The 26,231-nt window shown below is 52.3% G+C and overlaps 9 protein-coding genes across 9 annotated transcripts; 2 read left to right on the top strand and 7 right to left on the bottom strand.

Annotated features, from left to right (window-relative positions):
* Positions 1–74: 74 nt before the first annotated feature.
* Positions 75–1,381, bottom strand: BO88DRAFT_152463 (mitochondrial 37S ribosomal protein uS11m). Its single transcript, XM_025701528.1, has one exon. The coding sequence runs from the start codon at positions 1,156–1,158 to the stop codon at positions 451–453; it is 708 nt and encodes a 235-aa protein (XP_025558553.1). The 5' UTR covers positions 1,159–1,381; the 3' UTR covers positions 75–450.
* tim44 (protein translocase subunit TIM44) lies at positions 1,382–3,363 on the top strand. Its single transcript, XM_025701526.1, has 2 exons — positions 1,382–2,481; positions 2,538–3,363. Exons 1-2 carry the CDS (start codon positions 1,604–1,606, stop codon positions 3,211–3,213), a joined length of 1,554 nt encoding a protein of 517 aa, XP_025558554.1. The 5' UTR covers positions 1,382–1,603; the 3' UTR covers positions 3,214–3,363.
* A 250-nt stretch (positions 3,364–3,613) lies between these two features.
* On the bottom strand, positions 3,614–5,081 carry BO88DRAFT_408081 (putative Hsc70 cochaperone (SGT)). Its single transcript, XM_025707620.1, has 2 exons — positions 4,068–5,081; positions 3,614–4,012 (listed from the first exon to the last, which is right to left on the bottom strand). Exons 1-2 carry the CDS (start codon positions 4,715–4,717, stop codon positions 3,967–3,969), a joined length of 696 nt encoding a protein of 231 aa, XP_025558555.1. The 5' UTR covers positions 4,718–5,081; the 3' UTR covers positions 3,614–3,966.
* Positions 5,082–5,364: 283 nt separating this feature from the next.
* BO88DRAFT_152357 (RIC1 family protein) lies at positions 5,365–8,847 on the top strand. The gene is made up of 5 exons (XM_025701527.1): positions 5,365–5,735; positions 5,789–7,183; positions 7,232–7,499; positions 7,545–8,020; positions 8,064–8,847. The coding sequence occupies exons 1-5, from the start codon at positions 5,472–5,474 to the stop codon at positions 8,790–8,792; spliced, it is 3,132 nt and encodes a 1,043-aa protein (XP_025558556.1). The 5' UTR covers positions 5,365–5,471; the 3' UTR covers positions 8,793–8,847.
* Positions 8,848–8,895: 48 nt separating this feature from the next.
* Positions 8,896–12,015, bottom strand: BO88DRAFT_373564 (GTP-binding protein YchF). Its single transcript, XM_025704278.1, has 6 exons — positions 11,563–12,015; positions 10,737–11,294; positions 9,977–10,523; positions 9,860–9,887; positions 9,504–9,644; positions 8,896–9,414 (listed from the first exon to the last, which is right to left on the bottom strand). Exons 1-6 carry the CDS (start codon positions 11,635–11,637, stop codon positions 9,015–9,017), a joined length of 1,749 nt encoding a protein of 582 aa, XP_025558557.1. The 5' UTR covers positions 11,638–12,015; the 3' UTR covers positions 8,896–9,014.
* A 331-nt stretch (positions 12,016–12,346) lies between these two features.
* Positions 12,347–16,592, bottom strand: hir1 (putative histone transcription regulator Hir1). The gene is made up of 5 exons (XM_025712835.1): positions 16,217–16,592; positions 15,943–16,017; positions 15,629–15,850; positions 12,804–15,554; positions 12,347–12,752 (listed from the first exon to the last, which is right to left on the bottom strand). The coding sequence occupies exons 1-5, from the start codon at positions 16,251–16,253 to the stop codon at positions 12,655–12,657; spliced, it is 3,183 nt and encodes a 1,060-aa protein (XP_025558558.1). The 5' UTR covers positions 16,254–16,592; the 3' UTR covers positions 12,347–12,654.
* Positions 16,593–16,741: 149 nt separating this feature from the next.
* On the bottom strand, positions 16,742–18,569 carry BO88DRAFT_408087 (SPFH domain-containing protein). Its single transcript, XM_025707621.1, has 2 exons — positions 18,015–18,569; positions 16,742–17,912 (listed from the first exon to the last, which is right to left on the bottom strand). Exons 1-2 carry the CDS (start codon positions 18,503–18,505, stop codon positions 17,093–17,095), a joined length of 1,311 nt encoding a protein of 436 aa, XP_025558559.1. The 5' UTR covers positions 18,506–18,569; the 3' UTR covers positions 16,742–17,092.
* Positions 18,570–18,944: 375 nt separating this feature from the next.
* On the bottom strand, positions 18,945–19,563 carry BO88DRAFT_152542 (uncharacterized protein). Its single transcript, XM_025701529.1, has one exon. It carries the CDS (start codon positions 19,456–19,458, stop codon positions 19,051–19,053), a length of 408 nt encoding a protein of 135 aa, XP_025558560.1. The 5' UTR covers positions 19,459–19,563; the 3' UTR covers positions 18,945–19,050.
* Positions 19,564–19,994: 431 nt separating this feature from the next.
* BO88DRAFT_373573 (La domain family) lies at positions 19,995–22,644 on the bottom strand (the record flags this gene model as incomplete). Its single annotated transcript, XM_025704279.1, has 1 exon — positions 19,995–22,644. The coding sequence occupies one exon, from the start codon at positions 22,642–22,644 to the stop codon at positions 20,395–20,397; it is 2,250 nt and encodes a 749-aa protein (XP_025558561.1). The 3' UTR covers positions 19,995–20,394.
* Between the last annotated feature and the right edge of the window lie 3,587 nt (positions 22,645–26,231).

Here is a 26,231-nt window from a genome sequence, read left to right on the forward strand (position 1 = left end):
TGGGTCGGCCTAGATCTCAGCCTGCCTCGCTTTTATGGAGATTTCCAAGATAAACTGTCCAACTACACGCCTTCATTCACAACATTCTTGCTAGGAGAAACTTTGAATTGATATACATTGCACCCGTAGAAACTCGCATCCTAAAAAAATAAATCCCGTATATGCCGGGAACAGGCTGGCTAGTATACAAATAGAGAAAAGGAGCTGGACCCTGAACCCTGAACCATTGCCCGGACTATCGCCACACAACAAGAACGGTTCACTTGATACAGTGTAGGGTCGCCATATGGTTGGACTGAGAAGAACCTATTCCGGGGCATCTCTGATCAATCCCATCCCGTCATCAGGTATCATGAAAGCATGCCCGTGTTCTTGTCCCAGACGTTCTAGCAAAGCACTTCTACCCGCGTCAGAACGACATAACAAACTTCGTCAACAAGAAGCATCCCCTTAACCAAGACGGCGAACCCTGGGGCTTCTGGAACCACCAAACTTGAGTCTGGTGGAGTCCGTCACCCGACAAACCAAGCCGCGGATGTTCCTTCCTTCGTTACCGAGCAAAACCTTGGTGACAGCCTCACGGCCTTGTCCGAAATCACGGAAGATAATTTCCAAGCGCTTGATTTCCAACAAAAAGCCCCTTTCTTGTATCTGGCCAAAGACGTGCGACGCCAGCTGGTGGGCGGCTTCGTAACCCGAACGCTTGGACTTGCGGAATCCAAGGTGACCGCAGCTCTTAGCCATCATTGGGTCTCCATTCGGCCGTGTCAATGTCATAATGGTGTTGTGTTTGTGGCAGTAGACATGTAGGTGGTAAGGAGGAGACCGATCGGCGTACGGCTGGTTGATCAACTCTGCTTCCAGGCTCTCGGCCATCCGGGAGTAGTCGCGACTCACGCCCTGGTTTGAGCGAACCTTCTCACCCTGCATCATCTTGGTGATTGCAGAGAATGACGCATTCTCTTGGGCGGGTTGCTTCTCCGCAGGGGTGTTCAAAATCTCTCTCTCGATTTGACGGGTCTTCTCCTTTGCGTTTTCGAGGATTGCGGGAGTCGAGGAGAAGGGTCTTGTAAGACGGAAAGCAGGGGCACGGATTTGACACGAGCGGCCAACGGTAGGCAGAGCCCTCGACAGGGCAGTAACGAATGTCGAGTTCATCTTTGCGGTGTCGTCAATCGAGGAGGATGTCGGGGAGATACGGCTAGGCGGCGGGTGAAAGGATCGAACGTGGCCGATATACCAGCCAACGTTTTAGAACGCGGAGCAAAATGAAATCAACTCCGGACGGACAATGGAAATTGTCGTGATTGCGAATAGCCGGAGGTGGCTCCAAGTCAAAGATGCGGCGCAAGTCTGGGCCGGAACGACAGGGCGGCGGAAAAGGGCCGAATTTTCGACGGGCTTGGCGTCCAGCATCTCAACTTTTTTCCCTTCTCGTTCTGACACCAGCTGCCGACATCGCTTCCTCGCTCTTCCATCCACCTCCCTCTTCGCCCTCAACCTCAACCTTAGTCCTTCCACCTTATCTTCGGGGTTGGCGAACACGCAGATTTTATCTTTTTCCTTGGTTTTAATTCGGTTTCTGTTTTAATAGTCGCATAGCATGATCTCGGCTACCAGGATGTCGGTCACCGCGCGGGCGGCCACCCTACGGTCTCAGGTGCCGACTCTGAAGACCGCTGCTGTGTCCCAGCGCTCTTTGATTCAGTCCTGCTCTTACGCAACATCACGAAACACCCTCCTGAACAGCCAGCGCGCGGACCGTCCCGTTTCTCAACTCGTTTCCCCGTTCGCTGCTCTCCCTCTGACCAGATCCTTCCACGTCGTCGCCCCTCGCTTGCAACAGCAGCAGCAGAAGGATAAGCAGGAGCAACAAGAAAAGCAGGAGAAGCAGTCGGAAGAGCCCAACCAGGAGAACGAGGAGAAGAGCGAAGGGGAGTCGAAGAAGGAAGGAAAGAAGGATGCGCCTCCGCCGCCACCCCATGGTGACAAGACTCCCTGGCAGGTGTTCAGAGAGACTCTCCAGACGGAGTTCAAGGCTTCGAAGGAGTGGAATGAGTCGACAAAGGCTCTTGCTTCGTCTGCTCACCAGTTTTCCGAGAACGAGAACATCAAGAAGGCTCGTGCCGCTTATGAAGCCGCCTCTGGAGCCGCCACCTCCAAGACTGCGACCGCCATCAAGACCACCGGAAAGGCCATTGGCACTAGTGCCGCATGGACCTGGAACACTCCTGTTGTTAAGGGTATCAGAAAGGGTGTCAACGTCACTGGCTCTGGTATTGAGAAGGTCACCAGACCTGTCAGAGAAACCGAGGCATACAAGAGTGCCGTGGGTGGTGTGAAGAATGCCATCGATGACGGTAGCAGCTCTCGCTACGGTGGTTACATCGAGAAGGAGGAGCGTCGGAAGCAGCGCAAGCTGCGTGAAGAGGCTGAGCTCAAGGCTGGTCGCCGTGTCGAGCCGATGGTTGAGGATCCCAAGTGAGTCATGTTCAGTAAATCAATTGAAGGAGATCTCTAATGGTGATTTGCTCTAGTGCTGGAACCCACGTTACCCTCCACAAGGACTCTGCCTGGAAGGAATCGTGGCGCGATTTTAAGGACTCCAACCCTATGATGCAGAAGCTCTTCACCCTTAAGGAGACCTACGAGGAGTCGGAGAACCCCCTGATCAGCACCGCGCGCAGCATTTCCGACCGTGTTGCTGGTTTCTTCGCCGAGAACGAGACCGCTCGTGTCATCAAGAAGTTCCGTGAGATGGACCCCAACTTCCAGATGGAAGCCTTCCTCAGAGAAATGCGTGAATACATCCTGCCCGAGGTGCTTGACGCCTACGTCAAGGGAGACGTTGAGACCCTGAAGCTGTGGCTCTCTGATGCGCAGTTCCACGTCTACGCTGCTCTTGCCCAGCAATACACTACTGCCGGCCTCAAGTCGGATGGCCGTATTCTCGATGTCCGTGGCGTTGATGTTTCCCACGCCCGCATGCTGGAGCCCGGCGACATCCCTGTGTTCGTTGTGACTTGCCGCTCCCAGGAGGTTCACGTTTACAAGAACGTGAAGACGGGCGAGCTGGCTGCCGGCATGGAGGACAAGGTCCAGCTGGTCACCTACGCCATCGGTCTGACACGGATACCTGAGGATGTCAACAACCCGGAGACCCGGGGTTGGAGATTGATCGAGCTGCAGAAGGCCGCTCGTGACTACATCTAAGCCATTCGAAATATCCTTCCTAAACCTCCCTCGCCTACCTCGACGCTCAACGATCACAACACCTGCTTGATTTTGGTCTATGACATGCCTCTATTCTCTTCTCGATTGTTTTGATATCATCCGACTGTACAATATTGATTTTTGTTAAAATAGAGACCAGGCGGAACTGGCGCTTCATGGAACCGTCTGTGATAGTAACTTGATTAATCTCGCTGGGCGCCTTTCTTACCATCCTTCTCCCACTTTTGTGATATCCTCACTCACCCTCTGCTGGACTCCGATCCAGCTCACTGGCGTCCGCTAAGAGAGTATATGATATATACATTTGTGCAGTGGGGCTTGTGCTTCCATTCGGGCGTTTTCGGGAGTCGTGTTTACTCGCTTTGCAACCTCACCCTCCACTCTTCTGATGAAATCTTTGCATTGGCTCAGTGCTTGTTGTCTTGTTCCTTTATGTTGAGTGGCCGTTAGGCCTCTCTGGTGGTTTTGATAAGCGAGTCTAGGTGTTATGTGGCCTGAATCTGGCGACATGAAGTGGATCATTATGAGTTTTTGTAAATACAGCTGTGAAACGAAGAAATATGTTCCTCATAACAAGACAGATTTGTCAGACAAGTATAGCGGCGTGTCTATTCGCTTCCATAATTAAGATGATCATACATTGCACGTATACGAGGTCGAGAGCGCGACAATGGTTTTTGATGAAATGAACAAATAAAGCTCCGAAACACTAACACATATAGGATATCCCGTTTACTGGTTTCCACGTCCGGCACCACCTCCCATCATGTTCCGAGCCCTGGGAGATACATGTTAGTTGCAATACAATGTACCGGGTATGTCATGTCACTTACATATCGGCAATGTTGGGGTCACTCATCAAAGAGGACATGTCGGGCATACCACCGCCACGGCCGTAGTTCTCAGCCATCTGTCTCAGCTGGGGGTTGCTCATGAGGTTGTTGAGCATGTCAGGGTTGCTCATCAGGTTCTGGGCCATGCTGGCGAACATAGGGTTGCTCATGATGGAGCTGAGGTCGGGCATACCGCCGCCACCGCCGCCGCCACCTCCTCCGAGCATGCTAGCAAGGGAAGAGAGATCGGGCATACCGCCACTACGGGAAGCACCAGCAGCATCATCAACAGCATCAGCGGGAGGCTCGGTGCTACGCTTGGCCTCCTCGATCTTGCGCTTAGTAGTCTCCAGACCCCACTTCATGGCCTCACTACCACCGTTGCCCTCGGCCGCAATACCCTTCTCGTAGGCCTCCTTGGCACCGTGGTAATCAGCCAGGTCAAAACGAGCCAGTCCCAGACGGCTCCAGGCCTTGGAGTACTTGGGGTCAACAGCAGTGGCGAGCTCGGCATCCTCGGCCGCCTTCTCGTGCTGTCCAGCCGCGGAATAGGCAGCAGCCCGGTTGGAGAGGTAGATGGGGTTCGAGGGAGCAATAGCCAGAGCCTGGGTGTAGAGGTCGATAGCGGTGGTGTAGTCCTTACGGGCCATGGCACGGTTACCCTCGGACTTCAGCTTGTCGGACTCGGGGGTGGGAGCGCCAGCCGCGGGCTTCTGGCTTTCGGCAGACTTGGCAGAGTCGCCGGTGGGCTTGTTGCGAAGCTTCTCGTAGACACTGTAGATGTTGGCCAGGGACTGTCCACCCACGGCATCCTTCACAGCAGCCTCGTTGGAGGGATCAACCTTGAAGGTATCGGCGATACAGGACTGGGCGATCTCGATGGATTCGGCATCGTCGGCGGTCAGGGTGCCATCCTTCAAGCTGGCACCGAGGAAGTCAATGATGGCGAGCGCGAGGCGCTTCTTGGACTCTGTGGGAGCCTAGAGAGGGGGAAGTTAGATTCTGATCATGATAACACGATGATCGGCTGCGCAAAGAATCAATCTTACCATTGTGTGAGGTATAAGGGGGTATCACAGAGAATGGAAATGTCTTATCACGAGCAAAGTAAAGGCGTCGCGGGGGGAAATTGGATGCGGGGGCTTGCAGGATGTTTGGCCTGTTTGTCACCGGAGCTTCCCTGCACGTGATACCCCGTGCTCCCGAGCTGGATCCAATCCATATCCACATTCCCAACCGTCATCTTCATCCATCGCTGTCAGTAAGACTCTTGGGTGGATATGGTCGGTACTCGCGGGATCGCATCTGTCCCGACTCCGACGGTTTAAGTTTTCCGCGTCTGACGAAGATGACTCGATGTGAACTTGTTGATATACTTCGTGACTCTCGCGCCTGTGTCGAGCCATGTACTGGCCCAATGGAGTTCCCCGGGTCTATGCGATCAATGGCCCTGCAATCCCGGTTACAATCTCCGAAGACGATGATTTAATAGAGTACGAGAGCTCTGCGGAACAGGGCTTGTCGTTGAGAGAAAATGAAGCCGACAAACCGACGGGGACGACGGACTCGGCCTGGGCGGATGAGCCCATTACGGGGCTTTGCGTTTCCAGGAGTGGGTTCATGTTTGCGACGATGACTGATTCGTCAATTGCTATATGGCAGACTAGAGTAGGTTCCTATTCTTGAAAACCTGTAAGATGCGCATGTTGACTGGCAGTTAGCCCACCGCTGTTGTAGCTGCGGTTGCTCGGTCCGCCTCTTCCCTGGAGAACTATGGGCCTAATGTAGCTCTCCTGATGCACCCGGATTCGACCATTCTCGTTGCCCAGACGCTGAATGGATACCTTTTGACGTACACAATTGCTGTTGGCCCTACCACCCGTGTGTATCAACATCACTTCGATCAGACCAGTTCGACTCGCCGTCAGCAGCTTGCGCGCTTAACAGCCGAGGAAGAGGCCACTGGGATTCGAGATGTCAGCGTTCGCTTTAGAATGGCGATCAAGATAGAGTCGGGCATTGCGAAAGCCCTTGCGCTGGATAATGAACTCGTCGTCGCCACGGTGAAGCCGGCTGCTATTCAGTGCATCCGATGGATGCCTGATGCAGATGGCTCCCAGACACAGTCTGAGCTTCTGAGCCGTATCCTGGGTGTGTCTAAGCGCACATCTATTACGGATATGGTGTATGATCGAGCTATTAATATGCTAGTATGGATTACCAACGAAGGCCAGGCGTATGCCGTCCAGCGCACTCCGGAAGGCACAACGGATTCGGAGTCTCCCAAGAAGCTTTTCCAAGGACATTGCTTCCACAACCCCGAGGATGAGGGCACGAAAGCCATGAAGGTTGCGGTCAATGCCCGCTTCTCGCTTCTTACTGTCAACTGCGCAAACGGCGATATTCTGGTATACACGGCTAAAGACTACATGGGGAATGTTCCTCTCTCGCATCGGCTTCAACTACCAGCTTCCCTTGCTACAACCGGTAATCTGTCATTCATGTCCTATTCGCCCGACGGTTATTGCCTTTTTGCGGGTTATGAGCGTGGATGGACGACATGGAGTGTGTTTGGCAAGCCCGGTGGGACCAGCTTCACGGCAGATCGGACACTGGCCAAGTCGAACGATGAGGACTGGGTGACTGGGGTATCTCACGGCTGTTGGATAGGCGGGGGAGCTGAAATCATCCTTACGGGTCAGAATGATCGTCGATTGTGGATACTCGAAACCGCTCGCAGTGCCTTGACGGGCTGCTACTCTTCTGCGAACCTGGCTCGGGGTCTCTTGCAGACCGGGACGGAGATTATCCTCTACCGCGGCCACGACCTACCTGATCTCATGACTATCTCGGGTAAGGATTCACTCTGGCACCATGCGCAGTACCCGCCATCCTATCTGCATTCCCAGTGGCCCATTCGCTCCAGCGTCGTCTCGCAGGACGGGAGGTACGTAGCCATTGCTGGCCGGCGTGGACTTGCACACTATAGTGTGAACAGCGGCCGCTGGCGAGTGTTTGAGGACTCCAAGATTGAGAATTCGTTTGCCGTCAGAGGCGGCATGTGCTGGTACGGCCACATTTTGATTGCTGCCATCGACAACGATGGATCTTATGAGGTGAGTCAACAGGGATGAGTGTACACCAAGTACTAATTATTGTCACAGCTCCGGCTCTACTCCCGAGAGAGTCCCTTGAACAACCACACGATCTTGCATATAGAATACCTTCCTTCGCCTGTCGTCTTCATCGGGCCGTCAGGCGAAGACTCCCTTCTTGTCTATACCTATGATAATATCCTCTACCACTACATCATCAACTCTGCACACTCCCGAATAACACTGGTCCCGGTTGGTCAGATTGCTTTTCATGGCATCGTGCGGGCACCGACCCGCGTGCGAGCGATCAGCTGGATCTTGCCTGAGGATCAGATGCGTAAGTGTGCTGCTTCTGGGTGGTTACATATGCTGACTGCAGTAGGTAATGGCGATCCATCGCAGGATGTCAAGGTCGCATCAGTCCTCTTATTAGTCGACGGCAACTTGGTTCTGCTGCAACCATCGACGTCGGAGACTGGAGAGCTTAAGTACGACATGCGTGTGGTATCGCACGAAGTCGAGTACTACATTCTAATGAGGGACCAGTTGTCCTTCAACTTTGCGCCATCGGTGGACGAGTCAGTCCCGGCTAGTCCGGCAGCCGAGATGGCGTTGAACATGTATCACAGCAACTTGTCGCTGCGGGACTCATTGTGGACGTTCTGCGGGAAAGAACTCCTTTCATGGAGCGATGTGCAGGATGTGCTGCACCGGGAAGACGTAGCGAAACCGCTCGAGGTACCGCTGGACTTTTACCCTCTGTCAGTTCTACTGAACAAAGGCATCGTGCTGGGAGTGGAAGCAGAGATGACCCAGCGCCGCGATGTCACGTTCTCCGTGCTGAAATTCGCCATCCGAGTAAGTTGCCCTCTGGTCTTCAAGACTGCTGCTGACCGTATAGACACATCTATTTCTTCCATACTTCCTCCAACATAGCCTGACACATGGCGACATGCCAGCAGCGCTGTCGTTATGCCAACATTTCTCCCACCTCTCCTACTTCCCACATGCCCTAGAAGTCCTGCTGCACCACGTCCTCGACGACGAGGTCGACAACGCCAGCAAGGACAGCAAGACCGACGACCCATCACAGAAACACAGCCCCCTTCTCCCGACGGTCATATCGTTCCTCCAGGCATCCCTACCCGCCACCGTATACCTTGACATTGTCGTCCAGTGCACGCGCAAAACAGAACTCCGGTCCTGGCGCACCCTGTTCACATACCTCCCTCCCCCGAAGGATCTGTTCGAGCAAGCACTGAAGCTCAACTCGCTCAAAACAGCAGTAGGCTATCTTCTAGTGCTGCAGGCATTCGAAGACGAAGACGACGACCACGACTCGCCTATCGAGGACTATGTCGTCCGTCTGATGTACCTCGCGTCGCGGAAGAACGACTGGGAGCTGTGTGCAGAGCTGGCTCGGTTTTTGATAGCGCTCGACGGATCAGGCGATATGCTGCAACGGGCCGTGACGCGCGCGGGGCTACGAGATGGCAATCTCCCAGGGACGGGACTGAATGGATCAGGAACGAGCGTGAAGGGGCTAGGACTGGCGATCCGCACGCCATCATGGTCATCACTCTCACCGACATCATTGTCACCGCGACCTGAATCAGACCGTCATGCCTAACCTTATACAAGTGTACATAATACCACATACAAGAATAACAGAAGACATAGACACTTTTACTTTCATTCACATACAAACATAATAATAAAAAATCATATCATAGCCACAGCTCAACCCCAACCCCAATCCAATCCCCAATCAAACTGGTATCACACCCCCTCTCATACTCCCTCAAACCCCCACGACCCCAACCATAATCTCCCTCCGGTCGACAGACACAGATTAATCAAGATGATACCTCCACAACCCATCCCCAAGATAATGCCCCTCATCCAACACCACCCCCTTCCCGACCTTCTTAATCTCCTCCGTACCGACCTTCAACACGCCCACCAAACAAACCGTCTCTTTCCCCTCCGCCTTGACCGCAACCACCTCCCCAGCCGCAATCTCCTTCTCCCCACTCTCCACATCGGGCAATCTCCCCCCAGCACTCGTCAACCCCGGCGCCATGAGCGCCGCACCAGACAAGACGAAACGAATAGCTCCTCGGTCGATCTGGATCGTGGGCAGGGCGTCCGGGTACGCGTGGATGAGTTTCAGGTGTGGGATGGGCGGGCCGTCGAGCGGTTGGTAGAACAAGGGGGTGTTTTCGTGGGTGTAGAGGGTGGATCTTTCCGGACTAGATATACCCCCCGGAGGGGGGGGAGGGGTTAGTATATATGTTGTTCGTAAGAAGAGGGTGGTGGGTATGGGAGGTATGGAGCGTACAGCTTCACGGCATCAAGTTGGGCCTTCTTCGGTAGGACTTCTTCAATGTAGGGTTCGAATCCTGGGTATGTGTCTAGGAACCGTTGGCGGAGGCCGCGCTGCACGGAGGATTTGACTTTTGAGCGGTTGCTCGGGGGGATACTGATGCTCTTTGTTAGTGGTTGCTTGTGATGGTGAAGAGGATTGATAAGTATGCTGGTTTGACTCACTCCTTTTTAAACATCTTGCTGTGGTGTGGTGTATGTTGTGAATTCGGAGGCTATCGCAATCTTCACGCAGATCTGTTGCGGGGGATGTCACGTGGTCGGTGGGGTAGCTAGCTGCAGGTCTGCTATACGTACTACGTAGATATGAACTACAGAGTATGGCTACGGTACTTGATTACTCGTTACTGGTTACTGACTACTACAATGAAACATCAAGTTGAATGGCAAAATGGTATTGAGGCTATATAATCAATTTAACCACTTAACCACGGGCAGCACCCGCCTTGATCAACAGAATATCACCATCCTCCACAACGTAATCCTTACCCTTGGTCATCACCTTACCAGCGGCCTTGACGGCACCTTCGTCTCCGTACTCACGCAGAGTCGCGTAGTTGTACACAACGGCCTGGATAAAGGTCTTCTCAAAGTCGGTGTGGATAACACCAGCAGCAGCCGGGGCCTTGATGCCCTTACGGATGGTCCACTGGCGCACCTCATCGGTACCGGTGGTGAAGAAACTGGCCAGGTTCAGCACCTGACGCATGGTGGTGATCACCTTGGGCAGGGCCGACTTGGTGTTCAGGCTCTTGCACTCCTCCAGAGCAGCCTCATCGCTCTCGAAGCGGGTCAGACGCTCCTCGAACGAGACGGAGATGGGGATCAGGGAGTCACCCGGAGAGTTGGTCTTGATCCACTCGAACACCTTGGGCAGGTACTTGTTCTTCTGGCGGATGTAGTCCTTCTCACTCAGGTTGACCAGGTAGACAACCGGCTTGGCAGTGAGCAACATCAGGGGGTTGATGGTTTCAACCTAGACAAATCAGCATGTTGCCGAAACAATGATGCAGATGACAAAATAAATGATAATCATGTAAATCAGACGGGACGTAATCTCATGATGCCTCTACGTTGGAAAAAAATTTGAGACATTCGACGAGCTGGGTTATTTCGAGTAAAACTCTTATTCATCATAAAAAGGGGTGCAGGTGCAGTGCAGGATAGAAGAAAATGATGATAAACGTACCTCCTTGGGACCCCACTCGTTCTTGCGGACGTCCTTGCCGTCCTTGAGCCACTCGAGCACCTTGGCCACGGTGGCCTCCTCCTCACGCAGCTTCTTCATCTCGAGAGTCTGACCACCACGCTTGGTCTGCTTCTGAAGGTTCTCGAGGGCCTTCTCGACGAACTCGATATCCTTGATACGCAGCTCCTCGCTGATGATGGTCAGATCACGGATGGGGTCGACGTCACCCTCGACGTGGATAATCTCGGCATCATCGAAGCAACGGACGACCTGGAAGATGGCATCGACGGCACGGATGTGCGACAAGAAAGCGTTACCGAGACCGGCACCGGTGGAGGCACCACGGGTCAGACCGGCGATATCATAGACGGTCAAGTTGGCGGGAACCTGAGACTTGGGCTTGTAGTGCTCGCACAGCCAGTCGAAGCGGTCATCGGGAACAATGACACGAGCCTCTTCGGGGTCAATGGTAGCATAGGGGAAGTTGGCAGGGTTACCAAGAGACGACTTGGTAATGGCCTGGAAGAGCGTGGACTTGCCGACGTTGGCGAGACCAACCTAGAGAGGAGAGAATAAACATTATTATTTCCCTTCTTTGGCAATTACATTGTGTGTGGTGATTGCATGTTGAGAAGGAAAGAGAAGAGAAGGAAGAAAAAGAAAAGGAAAAGGAAGATATTTATAGGGGGGAAAGAAAACAAGCGAGAGGGAGAGGGAGGGAAGTTGGTAAAAAAAACAAAAGGGAAAAAAAAGACGAAAAGGGAGGAGGCTGGGAGGGGCAGAAAAAAAAAACACATAGTGTATGGTGGGGTCAATGCTCACATACGATACCACTCTTCAGGTTGTTTCCTGGACGGCCCAGCAGGACCTTTTCTTGAACGACGGCCTTCTTGGGGGGCATTTTGGACTTGGATGCTTTCTTCTTCTTGCTCGAGTAGGAGCGGCGGGAGAGAAAGAGGAAGGGCGGGGACGGAGAAGAAGGAGCAGCAGCAGCAAGCGAGAGTCGCAAAGAGGGGAAGGTAGTAGCAGCAGCAAAGGATGAAGCAGGACCAGCTGCGGAGCGATGAAAGCGGAGAGACGAAGAAAGGAAAAGAAAACGGGTGCCCGGAAGGGAAGACAGGATGGCGACGCCCACTTTGGCCGTGGGCAGAAGATTGATGGATAGAAGGATAGAAAAGATAGGTATGGAAAAGTATATCTACAGTGACCAAGGTGAGTGGCAGTTAGGATGACGGGCTGTAACTCTAGTGATTCAGTTCCTTGTATTCGGTGCCTCTACACAGTAAGTAACTTTGGCATCCCATGACGACTTGACTGACGCCGGTTCTTCGCTAATTTCATGTGTGCCTTTTTTTTCACTTTCACCGCCCACGTGAGAGCCCTGCCCTTGTATTGATGCCTCAGATTTGAGGCAGTATACAACTCAGAAGTATATCTTCAGCTCATACCAAACCTCATTCCTTCTGAAATTCAGTAAATATCGCGAATACCGTATTTTAAATGCGCCATACAGTACTGCTCTTGCTGCTTGACCATAGATAAGTTGTCATGGAAGGATGACTCCGGTGGTGAGTGACAGTAGCAGAAGGTCCTATTATATATCTCTCCAGTCCAGGATAATTATCATAAGAGTGCTGAAATAATGGTATTCGCGTTGCACCATCTCCAGTAAACAAGCATCAATGCTATCGATGAAGAAAAGCAGGAGACACCTTCAACCACACAGGCATCACCAACATAATATGATATAATACAGAAACAATACACAGTGTGCAAAGCAGCAGCGCAAGTATGACATGAATGCCCGCCGTATCCCAACCCATAACCCAGTCATTCCAGACTAGTATAAATGATCAATACCCAGTAGACGCCAGAATAACGCCAAGCAAACAATCAAACATGATACCCCATCACCAACTTAGGTCTCCATGGCATCTCCAGCCTCAGACTCGTTGTCCACAACTCCTAGCAGCTTCGCATAAGGCACCGTCACACGTTGAAGATCGCGATGTTTGCCTAGATCATGTTAGTTATGAGAAGATTACAAAATGGAGCAACGCAACATACCAAGAGCAAGAATCACCTCCTTCAACAACACCTCCCGTGGCCAGCCACAGAGGGTCTCCGAGCTTTCGCGCCAATTCCGGTCGTCCTGCTCGTTGTCCTGTAACCGGCGGACCGCGTCTGCGTCCTCCTCTTCGAAGAGCCCGCCAATCAATCCCTTCAGGAGCTCTTCGACCTTCATCTTCAGCCCCTCTGCTCCGATCCGCTTAGCGTACATCGACAGATACAGTCGGAACTCTTCCTTGGCGCCTAGAGACAACGCAGCAGCAAGGCGATTCTCAAGGTGGGCGATGGAGACACTGGACTCAAAGCTCTCATAGCCCTCCCGCGACAGCAGCACCTTGATCAGTCGCTGAAGGAAGTAGGCACGTCCACGCAGCAGCGTCTCATTTGTGGTGTTGCGCTCCAGGAAGGGAACAATTCCTGCCGACACAGCTGCCTTGGCGTCTTTGTCCTGCGAGTCTGTCGACTGGAGATTGCCCACAGGCGCTTCCGTGGTGTTCCAGTACTGACTGCCAACTGCCCACCAAGATTCCGAGATCCGCTGCCAGGTGTACATGGACGGTGAATAGGAGTATCCCTCACCATTCGACAAGGCAACCACCACACGACCTTCGGAGTTGATTCGGGCGTTTGTGATGGCGGGCGCAGCGCTAGGGTGTGCGCCCAATGTGTGAACAGCAGCGTCAAGCACTGGCTGCAATGAAATAGGCGGATGTGGAGAGGAAAGATGTTTCACATTCCAGACATAGCACATGCCCACAGCTGAGATGCAGAGAATCCAGGGGCCATTGCACTCTAGAATCACTGGCTGTGCCTCGAGTACCAAGGCGCTGACCAGCCGACGCCCAGCTGGCGTCCAGATGTATACCGACCCATCTTCGCAAGCTGCGGCCCACATGCTCAGATTACCTGTTACCAGAAGAACAGTGCGCGGGAGAAAGTCCTGCCACAGAGGCTGCTCGCCACGGAAAAGCGTGAGCCGGACCGGTTCTCGATCAATCGCACGCCCCGTCAAGCTGGCCGGAGATGGATTGCGTGCTTCGAAAACCACGTCAACCCGCGACTTGTTGGTTTCCCCCGGCGCATTGGGCTCTGTCGGTTTCCCAGTCGGATCGATGGCTCGTACTATCTGACTGCGGACCTTCGGTACCGCCAACCGAAGCTGACTGATTGCCATGCAAGGATTCATGACAGCTGGCCGAATGAACTCTGGCGTTTGTTGCTGACCGGTGGGAGCGGGCTGTGGTTGAGCAGGAAGTAGACCGTCGGGCGTGCTTGCCAGAATCGGGGTGGCTCCGTTTTGGCTGGCCAGCGCCACGCGCTTCTCAACATGCCCATCGTCATCCCCTTCTAACTGAGCGAGTTTGCGCTTGTTTCCGAAAAGCAGAGCTGCCAGACCACCCTTGGGTAGCCCATCGAAAGGCTTGGAGAGGTCCACAATCGATTGGGGTGTGTCGGCCTTGACTTGGCTACTGACCGACGCCATAAGTCGGGCTTGTGGAAGAGAGGATTCGGCCGCTCCAGCACCCGATACCAGAAGGGGGGCGATTCGCTTCTTTCCATCCTTCGTATACGTTGGACGCTGCTTCAGCCTTTCCAGCTTTGCCTGGTATGGATCGGGCTTCTCCGGCTCCTGTGCTGCGGGCGTGCTTGCGGTTCCGTTCGGTTGAGACTTTTGTGTATCCGGCGTAGGAGATGCTGCTCGAGCTGGCGTTACACCATTCGATGCTCCTGAGCCAGGTTTTCCATTGGCCGTGCTGTCTGCAGCCGCATGATCGTCACCCATCAAAGCACCCATGCGGCCTTCGACTCCCTTGATCTCTCCAGCTTTACTCTTCTCCTCAAGAAGCAATCCGTCCGTGGTCTCGGTGATGCCGGCGCCCTTTCGGTTCGTGCCAAACTTGGTAAGCGATCTTTCATTCTCCTCCATCTCCATCGCATAGCCTAGATCCCCATCTTCGAACCGCACTGCAAGAATTGTGCCGTCGAGGGCAGTTGCATAAAGGCATTTGCCGTCCGGACTCCATGCCAGGTCAGAAATGGACTTGGCAGCCAGTTCTTGGGCTACCACGATAGGCCTCGGGTTACTGGTGATCCAGATGCTGAGTGACTTATCACCGCCCGCGCATGCAATAACCGTGACGGAGTTGTGCACCACCTGGCCTTGGCTATCCACTGCCGGCTTGGTGATCGGTTGGGGCGAGTACAGCCGCGGAGAGAAAGCGCAAACTTCGACCGGTGCTTCATGCCCAATAAGATTGATGTCGCCATCCCACGAGCCCCGGTTGATGATCGCAACCGAGCTGACGGGGCCGTTCACCGCATTGGCCGCTGCGATGTGCATACCATCTGGGGACCAGGAACACCGGCGGAAGTAGGCCGTCAAAGGGGAATTCGAAAACGGCGCGGAGATAGTCTGTTCAAGCACGAAGTTGTTCATTTGGTCATGAGCGCTGGAATTCGGTGCGGGAGATGTAAAGCGGAAAATTCGAACAGTGCGATCATCACTGGCTGTAGCAAAGTACTTATTCGCCGGATCAAATGTAATGCCCTTGACGTGACTCTGGTGAATAGAAAGGGTCTTGAGCTTCTCGAACGTAGTTCCTGACCACACGACAACCTTCGAATCCAGCCCAACCGAAACCAATATCGAAGAATCATACGACCATCCTAGATCCTGAACATCGTTATCATGACCGATCAATCTCCGAATCGTGCGCCAGTTCTCCACAGGGGGTGCCTCATTCGACCCTAAACACGCAAAATCATCAGTCAACACCACCCCAAACCGTATCCACAACCAACAAGCCACTCGCATCACCTACCAAACGTCGACGCATGAGACGGCGGATTCGCATCCAATGTATAAATGCACACAATCTTATCATCGGCCCCCGAGGCAAGGTATTTCCCATTTGGCGAGAACCGCACCGTATGTATCGTTCCAGAGTGATTGCTCATCGACGCCAGCTGTTTCGGCTTACTGGCTTGTTCCGGGTCCTCGGTGTTGCAGATCGCCTCTGTCGACCATATCCGAACGTATCCATCTGTATCGTACATACAACTTTGTCAATGAACCGTTCCAAGGGTTGAACCCGCCCCCAGGTAAAGGGGATATGTAATATGATCCGGAACTGACCTCCAGCAGCTGTCACCAAGCGACTCCCATCGGGGGATACATCACAACTGTAAACCTCGAAATCCTTCCGTTCGCCTGTATAACAAGATAAAAAGGGAAGAGCGTTAGCCGATGGATGAATACTTTGATTGTGAAAGTTAAGAAACAAGAAGAAGGGTTGCGTCAATGCCAGGATAACAACAGATAGGATACAACATCCTCGACAACGCATCCATTCATCGTTGGCAGAAACCCAAAAGGGAGGAAAGAGAGAGGAAGGAAGGAAAAACATTACCCCCATGTGTCAGCCAAACGGGCTTAATGATATGCATGGCGGAGACACCGTCGATGCCCTGTGTTATAGATGATTCCTCCTCTTTCTATCTCCTTCGGTGTCTGTGTGCGTCCGAGATCGGTGGATTCGTTGGCAAAGTAGGTGTGGTATGTGTGTGCCTGATAATAGTGTAGTGTAGCGTAGTTGCAGGTGCTGATTCGAGGATTAACTTATTTGTACCATCGCAAAGAAGCTTTGTCCTTCCTAGCTCATCGGGTAACGGGGCCCGTCCGATCGCGAGTGAATTAGTGAGACGCAGGAGAGGAGCTCGTGGGGAAGGCAGACGAGAAAAGGGATCGGGAGGGATTCAGCGCAAGGAAAACGGGCGATGAGAGGGCGCGCCTTGGTTTCAATGAATGAAAGTCGCGATCCCCAGGATGGGCGGCGCGGGAGGCGGTGGCCCGAGCTTCTGCCGCCGATCCCAGGGCTCTAGAGTTAAGGGTTAAAGTTGTTGAAGAAATTGACGGAGATTACCGTCGGTAATCTCTACGCTGTCTACGTTAGAGAATGGGGAAGGTCCCTTGAATCCACTTTTGTCTACTGTACATGATCCAGACAAAGACTGACACCCGTTTCGCCAACTGCTAGAAGTGATGCACGCGCTTAACACCCGGTAGCCGTAGCTCTCATTCGAGTAGAACTCCCGGAGCATCATGCATCAGTACCTGACGGGGCACATAGGGCAATAGAGATACAAAATGGGTAGGATAATGGACGATTCATCCAGAAGTTTCGTAATCGGTGATTATAATGAGGCAACCGCGCAAAGGGAGAATGGTCAATCATAGTCAAACAACAAGGCTAAGAAAAGCTAGAAGAACATGGATACCGTTTTGTTCATTGGTGTCTCTGTTGGCTAACCTGGTCGAATCCTCCTAGAACATCCTGAACGGCATCAGGAGTCTTGTGTTCCTTCTCCGCATCGACGTTGTCGTACTCTGGTGTCTGCTCCGACTTGATGCTGGTGGAAGAGGTCTCCTTCTGGACCGGCTCCTGGACTCCCAGGGACTTCGCGGCGATGGTCTTGGCCTGGCTCTCATTGATCTTGCCGTACACAGCCATGGCATTGGCAATCATGCCACCCATGTCGCCAACGTTACCGGGGACAACCACAGCAGTGCCCTCCTTGGCAAGGTTGGAGAAGGCATCAACGTACTTCTCGGCGACGCTGAGGCTGACAGCGCCGTGAGCATTATCCTTACCAGCCTCAATCGCCTGAGCGACGGCGTCAATGCCTCTGGCGGTCGCCTGGGCCTTCAGCAGGATGGCCTCGGCCTCACCCGCAGCACGGTTGATCTGTTCGGTCCGCATAGCTTCGGAAGCCAGGATGACGGACTGCTTCCGACCTTCCGCAATGTTGATCGCGCTCTGTCGCTGACCTTCGGACTCGAGGATTTCCGCGCGCTTCGATCGCTCTGCCGTGACCTGGCGGTGCATGGCCGCAACAACACCCTCCGGGGCGTGGATATCCCTAATTTCGTACCGCAGACAAACAACACCCCAATCGCGCGCAGCCTCGTTGATGGCCTGTGTGATGTTGGTATTCAATGTGGCGCGCTCCTTCAGGACGTGATCCAGCGTAAGCTGTCCGATTTCCGAACGCATGGTCGTCTGCGCAAGCTGAGAAATGGCATACTCGGCATCCTCCACTCCGTAACTAAAGCACGAAGAGTCGCATGATCAGTATTCATCCAATACTTGAAAGAAGATGGCCCTCTTCAGGAATATCTGCACAATAGCTCTGCCGCATCGCACTCACCTGGCTTTATACGCGTCAAAAACCCTCGTGTACAACACTCCGTCCAATTCCAAGGTTACATTGTCGGCCGTGATGGCATTCTGACTGGGTATCTCGATAGCCGACTCCTTCAAACTCTTGACATAGGCAATCCGGTCCAGGAATGGGATCAAAATCGCGAGACCGGGTTCTAGAATCCGATGGAACTTGCCCATCCGCTCGACAATCCATGCTGTCTGTTGGGGGACGAAGCGAACAACGGTGTTGACTGGAAGGGAGGTGCGATTGGAGAAGTAGGTGGGCGGTGCACTAGACGAGGACCCAGAGCCTAGGGGCAGGAACGATGTCTCTGGGGCAAGTCTCCGAGGGGTGCTGGAGGCATTTCTCCGTCGAATGCGGTTCAGAGGGTATGTAGTCGGGAGAGCAGCGCCGGCAATGCGAGGGCTGGAGAGAAGGGATCGGTTATTTGAAGGCCGAATCAGCCTCATTGTCTGTCGAGAGGCCACATCCATTGTGGTAGACAGGAATCTGGGAGGGGGGAGAGAAGGATTAAACTGGCCTGATCGGAGACACTGGAGAAGCCCGGAGTGAAGCTCAAGCCGCTCGGGTGAAGCTGGCTGGCCGCTCCGGTTTTGACCTCAGGCATTAATGCTGAATCAGCGACTCTAGGATGCGGACCCTGCAGCTCTACCATACTCTAGAGATAACCATCTACTGCCTAATTTAAATGGAAAACGATCACATCCACGTCTCTCATGCGGATGTATGTTAGATTGTAGTATAAATATAAATTATAGAACCGCGTCCGGTACGTTCACAAATCAAAGCAAGACTCCTAAGCTATAATGCATTTGATCCTGTTTTTCTTTACCTCGGGCTACTCGTCACATCCCCGACCCAACTAATAGATTACCCCATAATGTAATGTGCAAAACTCTCGTCAGATAAGACCACCGGTATGAAAAGCAAAGAAAGACGGAATGTCAGCAAGGCGTCACCAACTAGGCGTCACCATCAAGCCCAGGGTAACCAGGCCAAGTCAGCAGAGACGCCTATATCAAGTCCTCGTAGCAGTGCGAGCATCTCCCCCACCGTCTGGGGAAGGACCGTTCGGTTGAGTTTGAGTGAAAAAGGTTGGAAATGTAGGAAGAAGAGAAAGGAGCTGTTTATCCTTTTTGGGTTTTCTGGTTTCATTCGTACTAAACATCGACACAAGAAGGGTAAACAATACCACGGTATTAAAAGCAAATAACCCGGATGAACATTCTATGGTCGTGGAAAGAATTTCAGCCCGGCGTATCTCAAAGCAAGCATCAAGAGCAGATAAACACTGCCCAGTAAAACATGCCCGGACTCCAGAAATTTTCGAAACCTCCCATGACTGAAATAGGAAAATGCGAAGGAAACAGAAGAAGATATGCCGAGACTTCCCATGTGCATGAATGTTCCACTTCAATGGACACATGTCGGCGAAAAAAGAAGAAGATAAATGCAAGTCATGAGCAGAAAAAAAAAAAAAAGCGACAATAGTAACATAGATGGTAGAGGAGACAGGGTGAGCGGAAATAGAAGAGTAATAGAACGAAAACAAACGACATAATTACTTTTCCAGCTCGGCTCTCAGGCTATCATCTCAGGTACGGTCTTTTGGTGCCCTTGGGTTCGGACAGGGACTTCACCATAGCGAACAGGGTCTGAGACAGCCTAAGCGTAGCTTGGGTATCAAGAGGATCGCTTCTCGCTCAGTTCTTGGAAAACCGATAAGCTTTCCCAAACCCCCGTCGCTCGTCGAAAGTTGCCGCAAAAGGTGAAGACTGAAGAAGCCGCCGCTGACGTTTCGTGCAAAGAAATCATCAAACGCTAGACTCTTAAATTCATTGTACATTTGTGCATTGAAATTTTGGACCAAGAAACGTGACCAGATTTGGTACAGAACATCCATTCCACGGTCACCGTCTTGGGTTGCCGTTTCGAAAATCGCTTATCGAGTGCTCGTAATCGAAGCGTGTAGAAGTCGTCGAAAGTAAGGAAAGAGACAGATTAGTGAGATGTTCTTCTCGACCCGGATAATCTTCAGCTTTCGCAATCTGACATATGAGCAGCATTTTGGTTCAGGCCTCGCATATTTCATGATTAGACTGCCGAGGAGTCAGTGAGGATAACCGAAGATATCATTCCAGTCTTGCACACCTGAAAGGACAATTGTTGAGGTCCCGGGAACGAAGAAGAATTCAACAATGCACCAATTTATTCAGCCTGCTGTTCAAAGACGTTAACAGATGCCTCGTACAGTTTTTGAAACAGTATTGAAGGATGCCAACTGCCGGATGCGTTGTACGAAAGTAGGCACAAACAGCACGGCCGTAGTCCATCAAAAGTAGCAAGGGGATAGAGTCGACCATCACCGGGGATTTCGTACATTTGTGATTTCAGTCTGGCCATTCTGGGTGCCGGCAGGAGAAAACTCCGGAGCAGTAGACGATAGCGACGTCTTGGCACCGTTGAATTCAACGGTACCGTTGGGGACTTGTCCATTGACAGCCCCATCAACGTAGACCTCTTCAGGCTTCACAGAACTGCTAGGAGAAGGGCCATCATTCTGGGCAGAAGGATCACGCTGGTCCATAGGGAGAACCCATTGCTCCCACTTGTCTCTCGGCCGCAGACGGTCCAGCCCATCTTCAGCTTGAACATACTCGACGCTCCTCAGCTGGCGAGCAACATGGCGCAAAAGCTCGAAGTCATCGGTCAAGCTCTTGACGCGCTTGAAGTTGGCAATGAAAGCCAGCCCAACGTAACCCTGGGAGTCCATGTGTTTGCGGAGGAAGAGATCCTTGCACAAGTTATCCACGGAGAAGTAGTACTCGACCTGCATCGAGATCATGCCAATTTGGGAGTAAGGGTCGTAGTACTGGCCGGCATAGGGGTATGCGGTCATCGGCCCAGCATGCATGGGCTGGTAGCCGTACATTGTGTTGATATCACCAGGGTAGGGGTAGACGCCGTACATGGCAGTGGAGTTCGGCAGGGAAGGCGACCTGATGTTCATTCTGTGGCCTCCGGAACCATTTACAGGGCCATGTTGTTGCGACCTCTGGCGATCGTTGAAGCTGAACTTGGGGTGCATGAAGTTGTGGTGCGACATGTGGTTGTTGGGGAAGTGGGCGTTCTGAGCACCATTGAAGCCAGCATGGCCTCCACGGCCTCCCCGATGTCCGCCACGTCCTCTCTCGGGACGCGACTCACGAGGGAAGTCCTTCTCTTTGCGCTCGCGGTCGGCGTTGAAGCTAGCAAAATCTGCCGACTTGGGGCCATTCTCGAAGCGACGGTCCTGGCGAGGACCGGCCTGGGCATCCACGGAAAGCTGGGGGTTACGAGACTCACCACCCTTGTGGCCTGCATCATGGCCCTTAGCGAACTGCTTGGCATGGTGGCGGGGGAAAGTGTCTGCCCCGTTAGCGTTTCTTCCGGCCGGTGCTCCATTTGCGTTCTCTCCCTTGGGCCCGCGGTTGCGGTCCGCTGCCTGGTGTTTACGCGCGTCTGGCAGTCCAGCATCGGCGCTGTTGGAGCGCCTTGACTGGGCGGGAAGCGAGTTGGCGCGACCGGAGTTGTGCTCGTTTCTTCCTCTGTCAGCAGAGGTAGCCTGCTTTGCCGTAGAGCCCTGTGCAGCCTGGCCGGAAGCCTTATCAGCACCGGCTCCAGCGCCATGCGTTCCATTGCGGGAGTTTTCGCGTCCACCACGAGCAGCCCTTCCGCCTCTACGAGCAGAGGGCAGAGGGGTGTTGAACACAGCGGTGGGAACGTAAGGAACGGGCATCCACTTCTCCTTGCCGTGAGGGCGGATGACAGGGCTCTTCTCAGTCTTGTCGGACTTCTCCTGAGCCTTCTTCTTCTCCTCACCCTGAGCAACCTGGGGTGTAGGCCACAGGCTCTCGTCTCCAACAGGAGGGATGCTGGCGCCATCATCACGTCCCTTACTTCCGTCAGCCTTCTTCCGGTCCTTGGCGCCCTCCGAAGGAACGTCAGATCCCTTCTTCTTGGAGGCCGGTTTCGACTCGGCTTGATGATCACCAGACACTGAGGAAGCGGCGGACGCAGTCTTCGAGGTGCCCTTGGAGGCAGGCTTCAATGCGGCAACGGCCTTGGCCTTGGCCTCTTGCGCCTCTTTCCGCTGCTGCCAGATGTTCACGGAAGGGAGCGGGGCAGCCTTCAGCTCCTTAGCAGGCACAGCCTTTTCCTTCTCAGCGTTCTTGTCCTTCGTGCTGTCTGCTCCAGTATTCGTCTTCTCGGTACCCGAGGCTTGGGACTTGTTGTCCCAGGTAGATTCCGAAGTACCGTTGGGGGTATCTGTTCCGTCCTCATCCTTGGGGACAGATGACGTGGAAGAGTTGCCATCACTTGATGCTTCAGAAGCGTTGGCCTTGGTAGCTGTAGATTCGACTTCCTTCTCGATAGTGTGGGTCACCTCGGTTTCCTGGGCTGTTTCGGCCTTGGAAGGCACGGCATCTGCATTCGTCTGCGAGCTAGAGTCCACACTCTGCTCCTCCGGCTTCGAACCCGCTTGGGTCTGTTCTTCCGGTGATGTCTTTGCGGGGGACTGCGCGGGAGCAATGCCCTTTGCTGCTTGAGCGTAAGAAAATGAAGCGGCCATTTTCGATACGTGAGAAATAAACGCGGTCTATGAAGCCCGTTCTAGTGAAGAAAAGAGGATAGCGAAGAAGTCAGTTCTACCAGAGAACAGATACCTCCGCAATGAGCTGTCAACCGAGGTTTGGTTGGAATAACTCCAACAACGATGGCAAGAAAAAATCGCTGCCCTTGAGCAACCCCACCAAACGCAACTTCCAGTAACTGATTATTGAACCTATTCGGTAGCGGACGGCTGAACTGGCGTTTGTCCAATCGGTCAAAGACGCGGTCGATGAAGTGTAGCGTAACAACCGATGTAGTCGGAAGATCCCTTAACTAATGTTGAAACCTAGCACACAAATCGCATCCAATATGCTCTCGCACGGCACTATTTGTGTCCAGATCCGCTAAACGGCGAACGAAGAAGGGCCAACAGGAGTCGATGTAGAAATCGTGAGACGAGATCGCTTCGGTAGGAAGGTGTCCAAAGGAGGTTTCTAACCGATTCGTTCGACGTGCTTGTTGTAAGACTGGCTACAATAAGCACTCGCGGTGTGCGGTTATGATATTCGGGCCGTCGGAGAATCCAACTGCGCTGCCTCTTGGCTTGGTGTCGTATCGACGATCACGTAAAGAATCGATATACGCTGGTGTTTGCGAGAGAACTCGTTAACCTTGCACCTTCGAAAGCGTTAAAGCGTAAACGAGGCGCGACTTGCACGTGGCAACAACCGCTACAGAACTTGGTGGGTTTGAAGATTTGCCAGGTACGGAAGGGCAAGAGGGAAAAAAAAAATGTAAGGAGCTGCGACGGAAAAAAGTTCGAGGCAGGACCCGTGCGGAGAAAACAAAAAATAGACTGAGCAAGAAGAAAGTGATCAACGATCAAATTAACTTGTCAATGAGGAGGGAAATGGGCAGGAAAAAGAAAAGTAAGGTAGACGGTGGTCCCGCTGAATACAAGGATACCTCTGTCTGTGTGTGAAGGAGGATCTCGGAGAACGGAAAAAAAGGCGCACTGCAGAAATGGAGCACCACCTCACTATAGCAACACGGGTCACGGGTAACCGACGGAGGGAACCACAGGGAGGGACAGAATCCCAAAATGTTGGAACAGTGAAGAGGGGAGGGGAGGGGGGAATAGAGAAGAGGGGGGTTAAAGGGAAGAAACAAGAAGGAAGAGAGAAGAGAGAGAGAGAGAGAGAGAGAGAGAGGAAGGGTAGAGACTGTGTGTGTAAGAGAACGAAAAATAATAATGGAATAAATCACTTACAGGCCGGAGGGACGTGGAAAAGCCGAAGAAGGCAGGCAAGAAAAGTAAGTACTAGTCAGAATTGTGGAATCCGCCAACAGAGGGTTAATAAAAAAAAATTGCACAGGAGGTTTCTACTTTCAAGGTACAGTAAAGTAATCGAGTTTTCCGCATGTAATAACACTATTGTCTTGCCAAATAATACGGGTATCAATGGTACCTAGTTTGTACCATGATTCCTACAGTTCCGAACACCAGGACGGGCTCTGCTCAACCAAGGGCAGAAAAGAGGTAAGGGCGTAGGAATTAAGTCCAAAAAATCACAGAAAAAATAGTGGTGAAAATTGTTATTCCTGCCATATACCCACATCGTCGTCTCACGATGTGGTTCGTGGACTCCAGGGTTTCTGTGGGTATGAACCGGCCTTTCACTTGTGTTGGAGGTAAATATTCCGGGTAAAGATCTGGAAGTTGTATGTAAGTACCAGCAGATGAGTTTGGATTGCTAATGGATTCTGCTGGATTCTGATGGGTGTTCACATTAAAACCTTTAGATCGGAATTACGGCCATTGCAAATGAGAAAAGAGGTGGAAATATTCAACATAGTATTTTCAAATCGAGTATTTGTACTGCTATCGGTATCCCTAGATATGAGACCGCCCATACTAGCTATCATGCGGGCCGTATTATTACCAACAACCAGTGTGGTGGTAAGAGTAGTATAACAAACGCATTTCTGCCTCCGAACCAGTCTGTCTTAAAGTCAAGGCTTATGAGATTGAAGGTCGGGAGAATGCGTGGGTGGCAGCTTACCTCCCCCAGCCAGTCATCCCACTCTTTGACTCCCAGCAAGTCAGTCAGTCCTTTCCAGCAACCCCTCACTTCCCCTCTATGCCCAAGCCCAAAAAAAAACCCTTTGACTGGCGACTGTCCTGATTCGGACGTTCCAGCGGCACTAAACCGTAATGGTCTCCGGTTTCAATTCGGCTCTCATAATACCCATTTTCTCTATTACCAAATGTCATCCCAACCCTGAAGGAGAAAGTAGTTAACTCGTGATGCTTGACAGCTGGAAGTCTAATTAACATAACCAGGTCTTGTGAAGGCAGCAAATACCCTCCGTGGTTGTGGGTAAAGTGACACGACCACAATTCTAGTACCTCGCAGACTCCCCTCAGTCTCCGATGCTAACCATTTTGGCTTAAGGTCTCATTTACCGAAAATGCAATGGACTGCAGGTGCGCACGACTTTGAACCGCGAACACACTCATGGCGGGGCTCGGAGGGGTTCTGTGATCCATGCATGGATGGGGCTGATGCCATCATCTGGTAGGCCTTTTTTTTTCACTGGCTCTGTCAGGGTCTACGGGCCACTCAATTTTGTCGAGTTGATCCAACCGCGTTGAGAGGAATATAGAGGAAGAGCGAATAATAACACCCAGGAAACAAGACGGCACTTACAGTGATATAGGCAAGGTTTCAATTTGGTCCATGCCCACTATGCGTTTAGGCCACCTCGGGGCTACATAGGACGTGGGATGTCTTGGTCCTACAGAGCACAATATCTATAATCAAAATGCACAACAAGTGAGCATTCTGCTGCCTTCCTAATGCACTTGATAGATAAGGGTGTCGAATTTGGAAAGTTCGATAAGGCGACTTATCGGTGCTGGAGTGCTAGAACTAGTCAGGTGACCTATCCTCGACGGGCCTGATTCTGCATTGAATCTTTGCATCTAAGCACCCAATAACAATGCGATCATGGTCTGTCGCTACAGTCTATATTCTGATTCATTTCGTTGCGAGATTGTGTAGGGCGGCGAGTTCATTCACACTTCGAGCCTACGAGCAAGTAAAATATAATTTCTACGCCGCCAGCAGCTCCTGTAGTAGGATTATACCATCGGTGATGACCTCGCTCACAAATCGAATATAACAAATTGAATTTCGACTTGTATAAACTGATCAATCCTAATAAAAAGGGGGGAAAATGCCATGATCCTTCTTGATCCTGGAGTATGTCATTCCCCACATAGGCACCAAAAGTAACAGTCAACCTACAATGGCCATGTTTGATAGTTACAATTCACTTCACTACTATAGTCATGCGACTACTTCTCGAAGGCATGCTAAACCTAATAATCCCAGCCAAGTGCGACCATACAAATCATATAGTCAACTCACTAAGACGAAGCTCCAGCGAGCCACACTTCCAAGTTCCAACCTGATCTACTTGTCAGTGCCCAGACCCACCAGTCTAGTCCACAAGAGTAGGCAAAGAGAGCAGTGAATCATGTCAGCTAAATCATACTAAATAACTAACCCCATTGCACAACAGGCATGTAAATCAATGACA

The sequence above is a fragment of the Aspergillus vadensis genome (genome assembly GCF_003184925.1).
Source record: "Aspergillus vadensis CBS 113365 unplaced genomic scaffold BO88scaffold_28, whole genome shotgun sequence".
NCBI lineage: Eukaryota > Fungi > Ascomycota > Eurotiomycetes > Eurotiales > Aspergillaceae > Aspergillus > Aspergillus vadensis.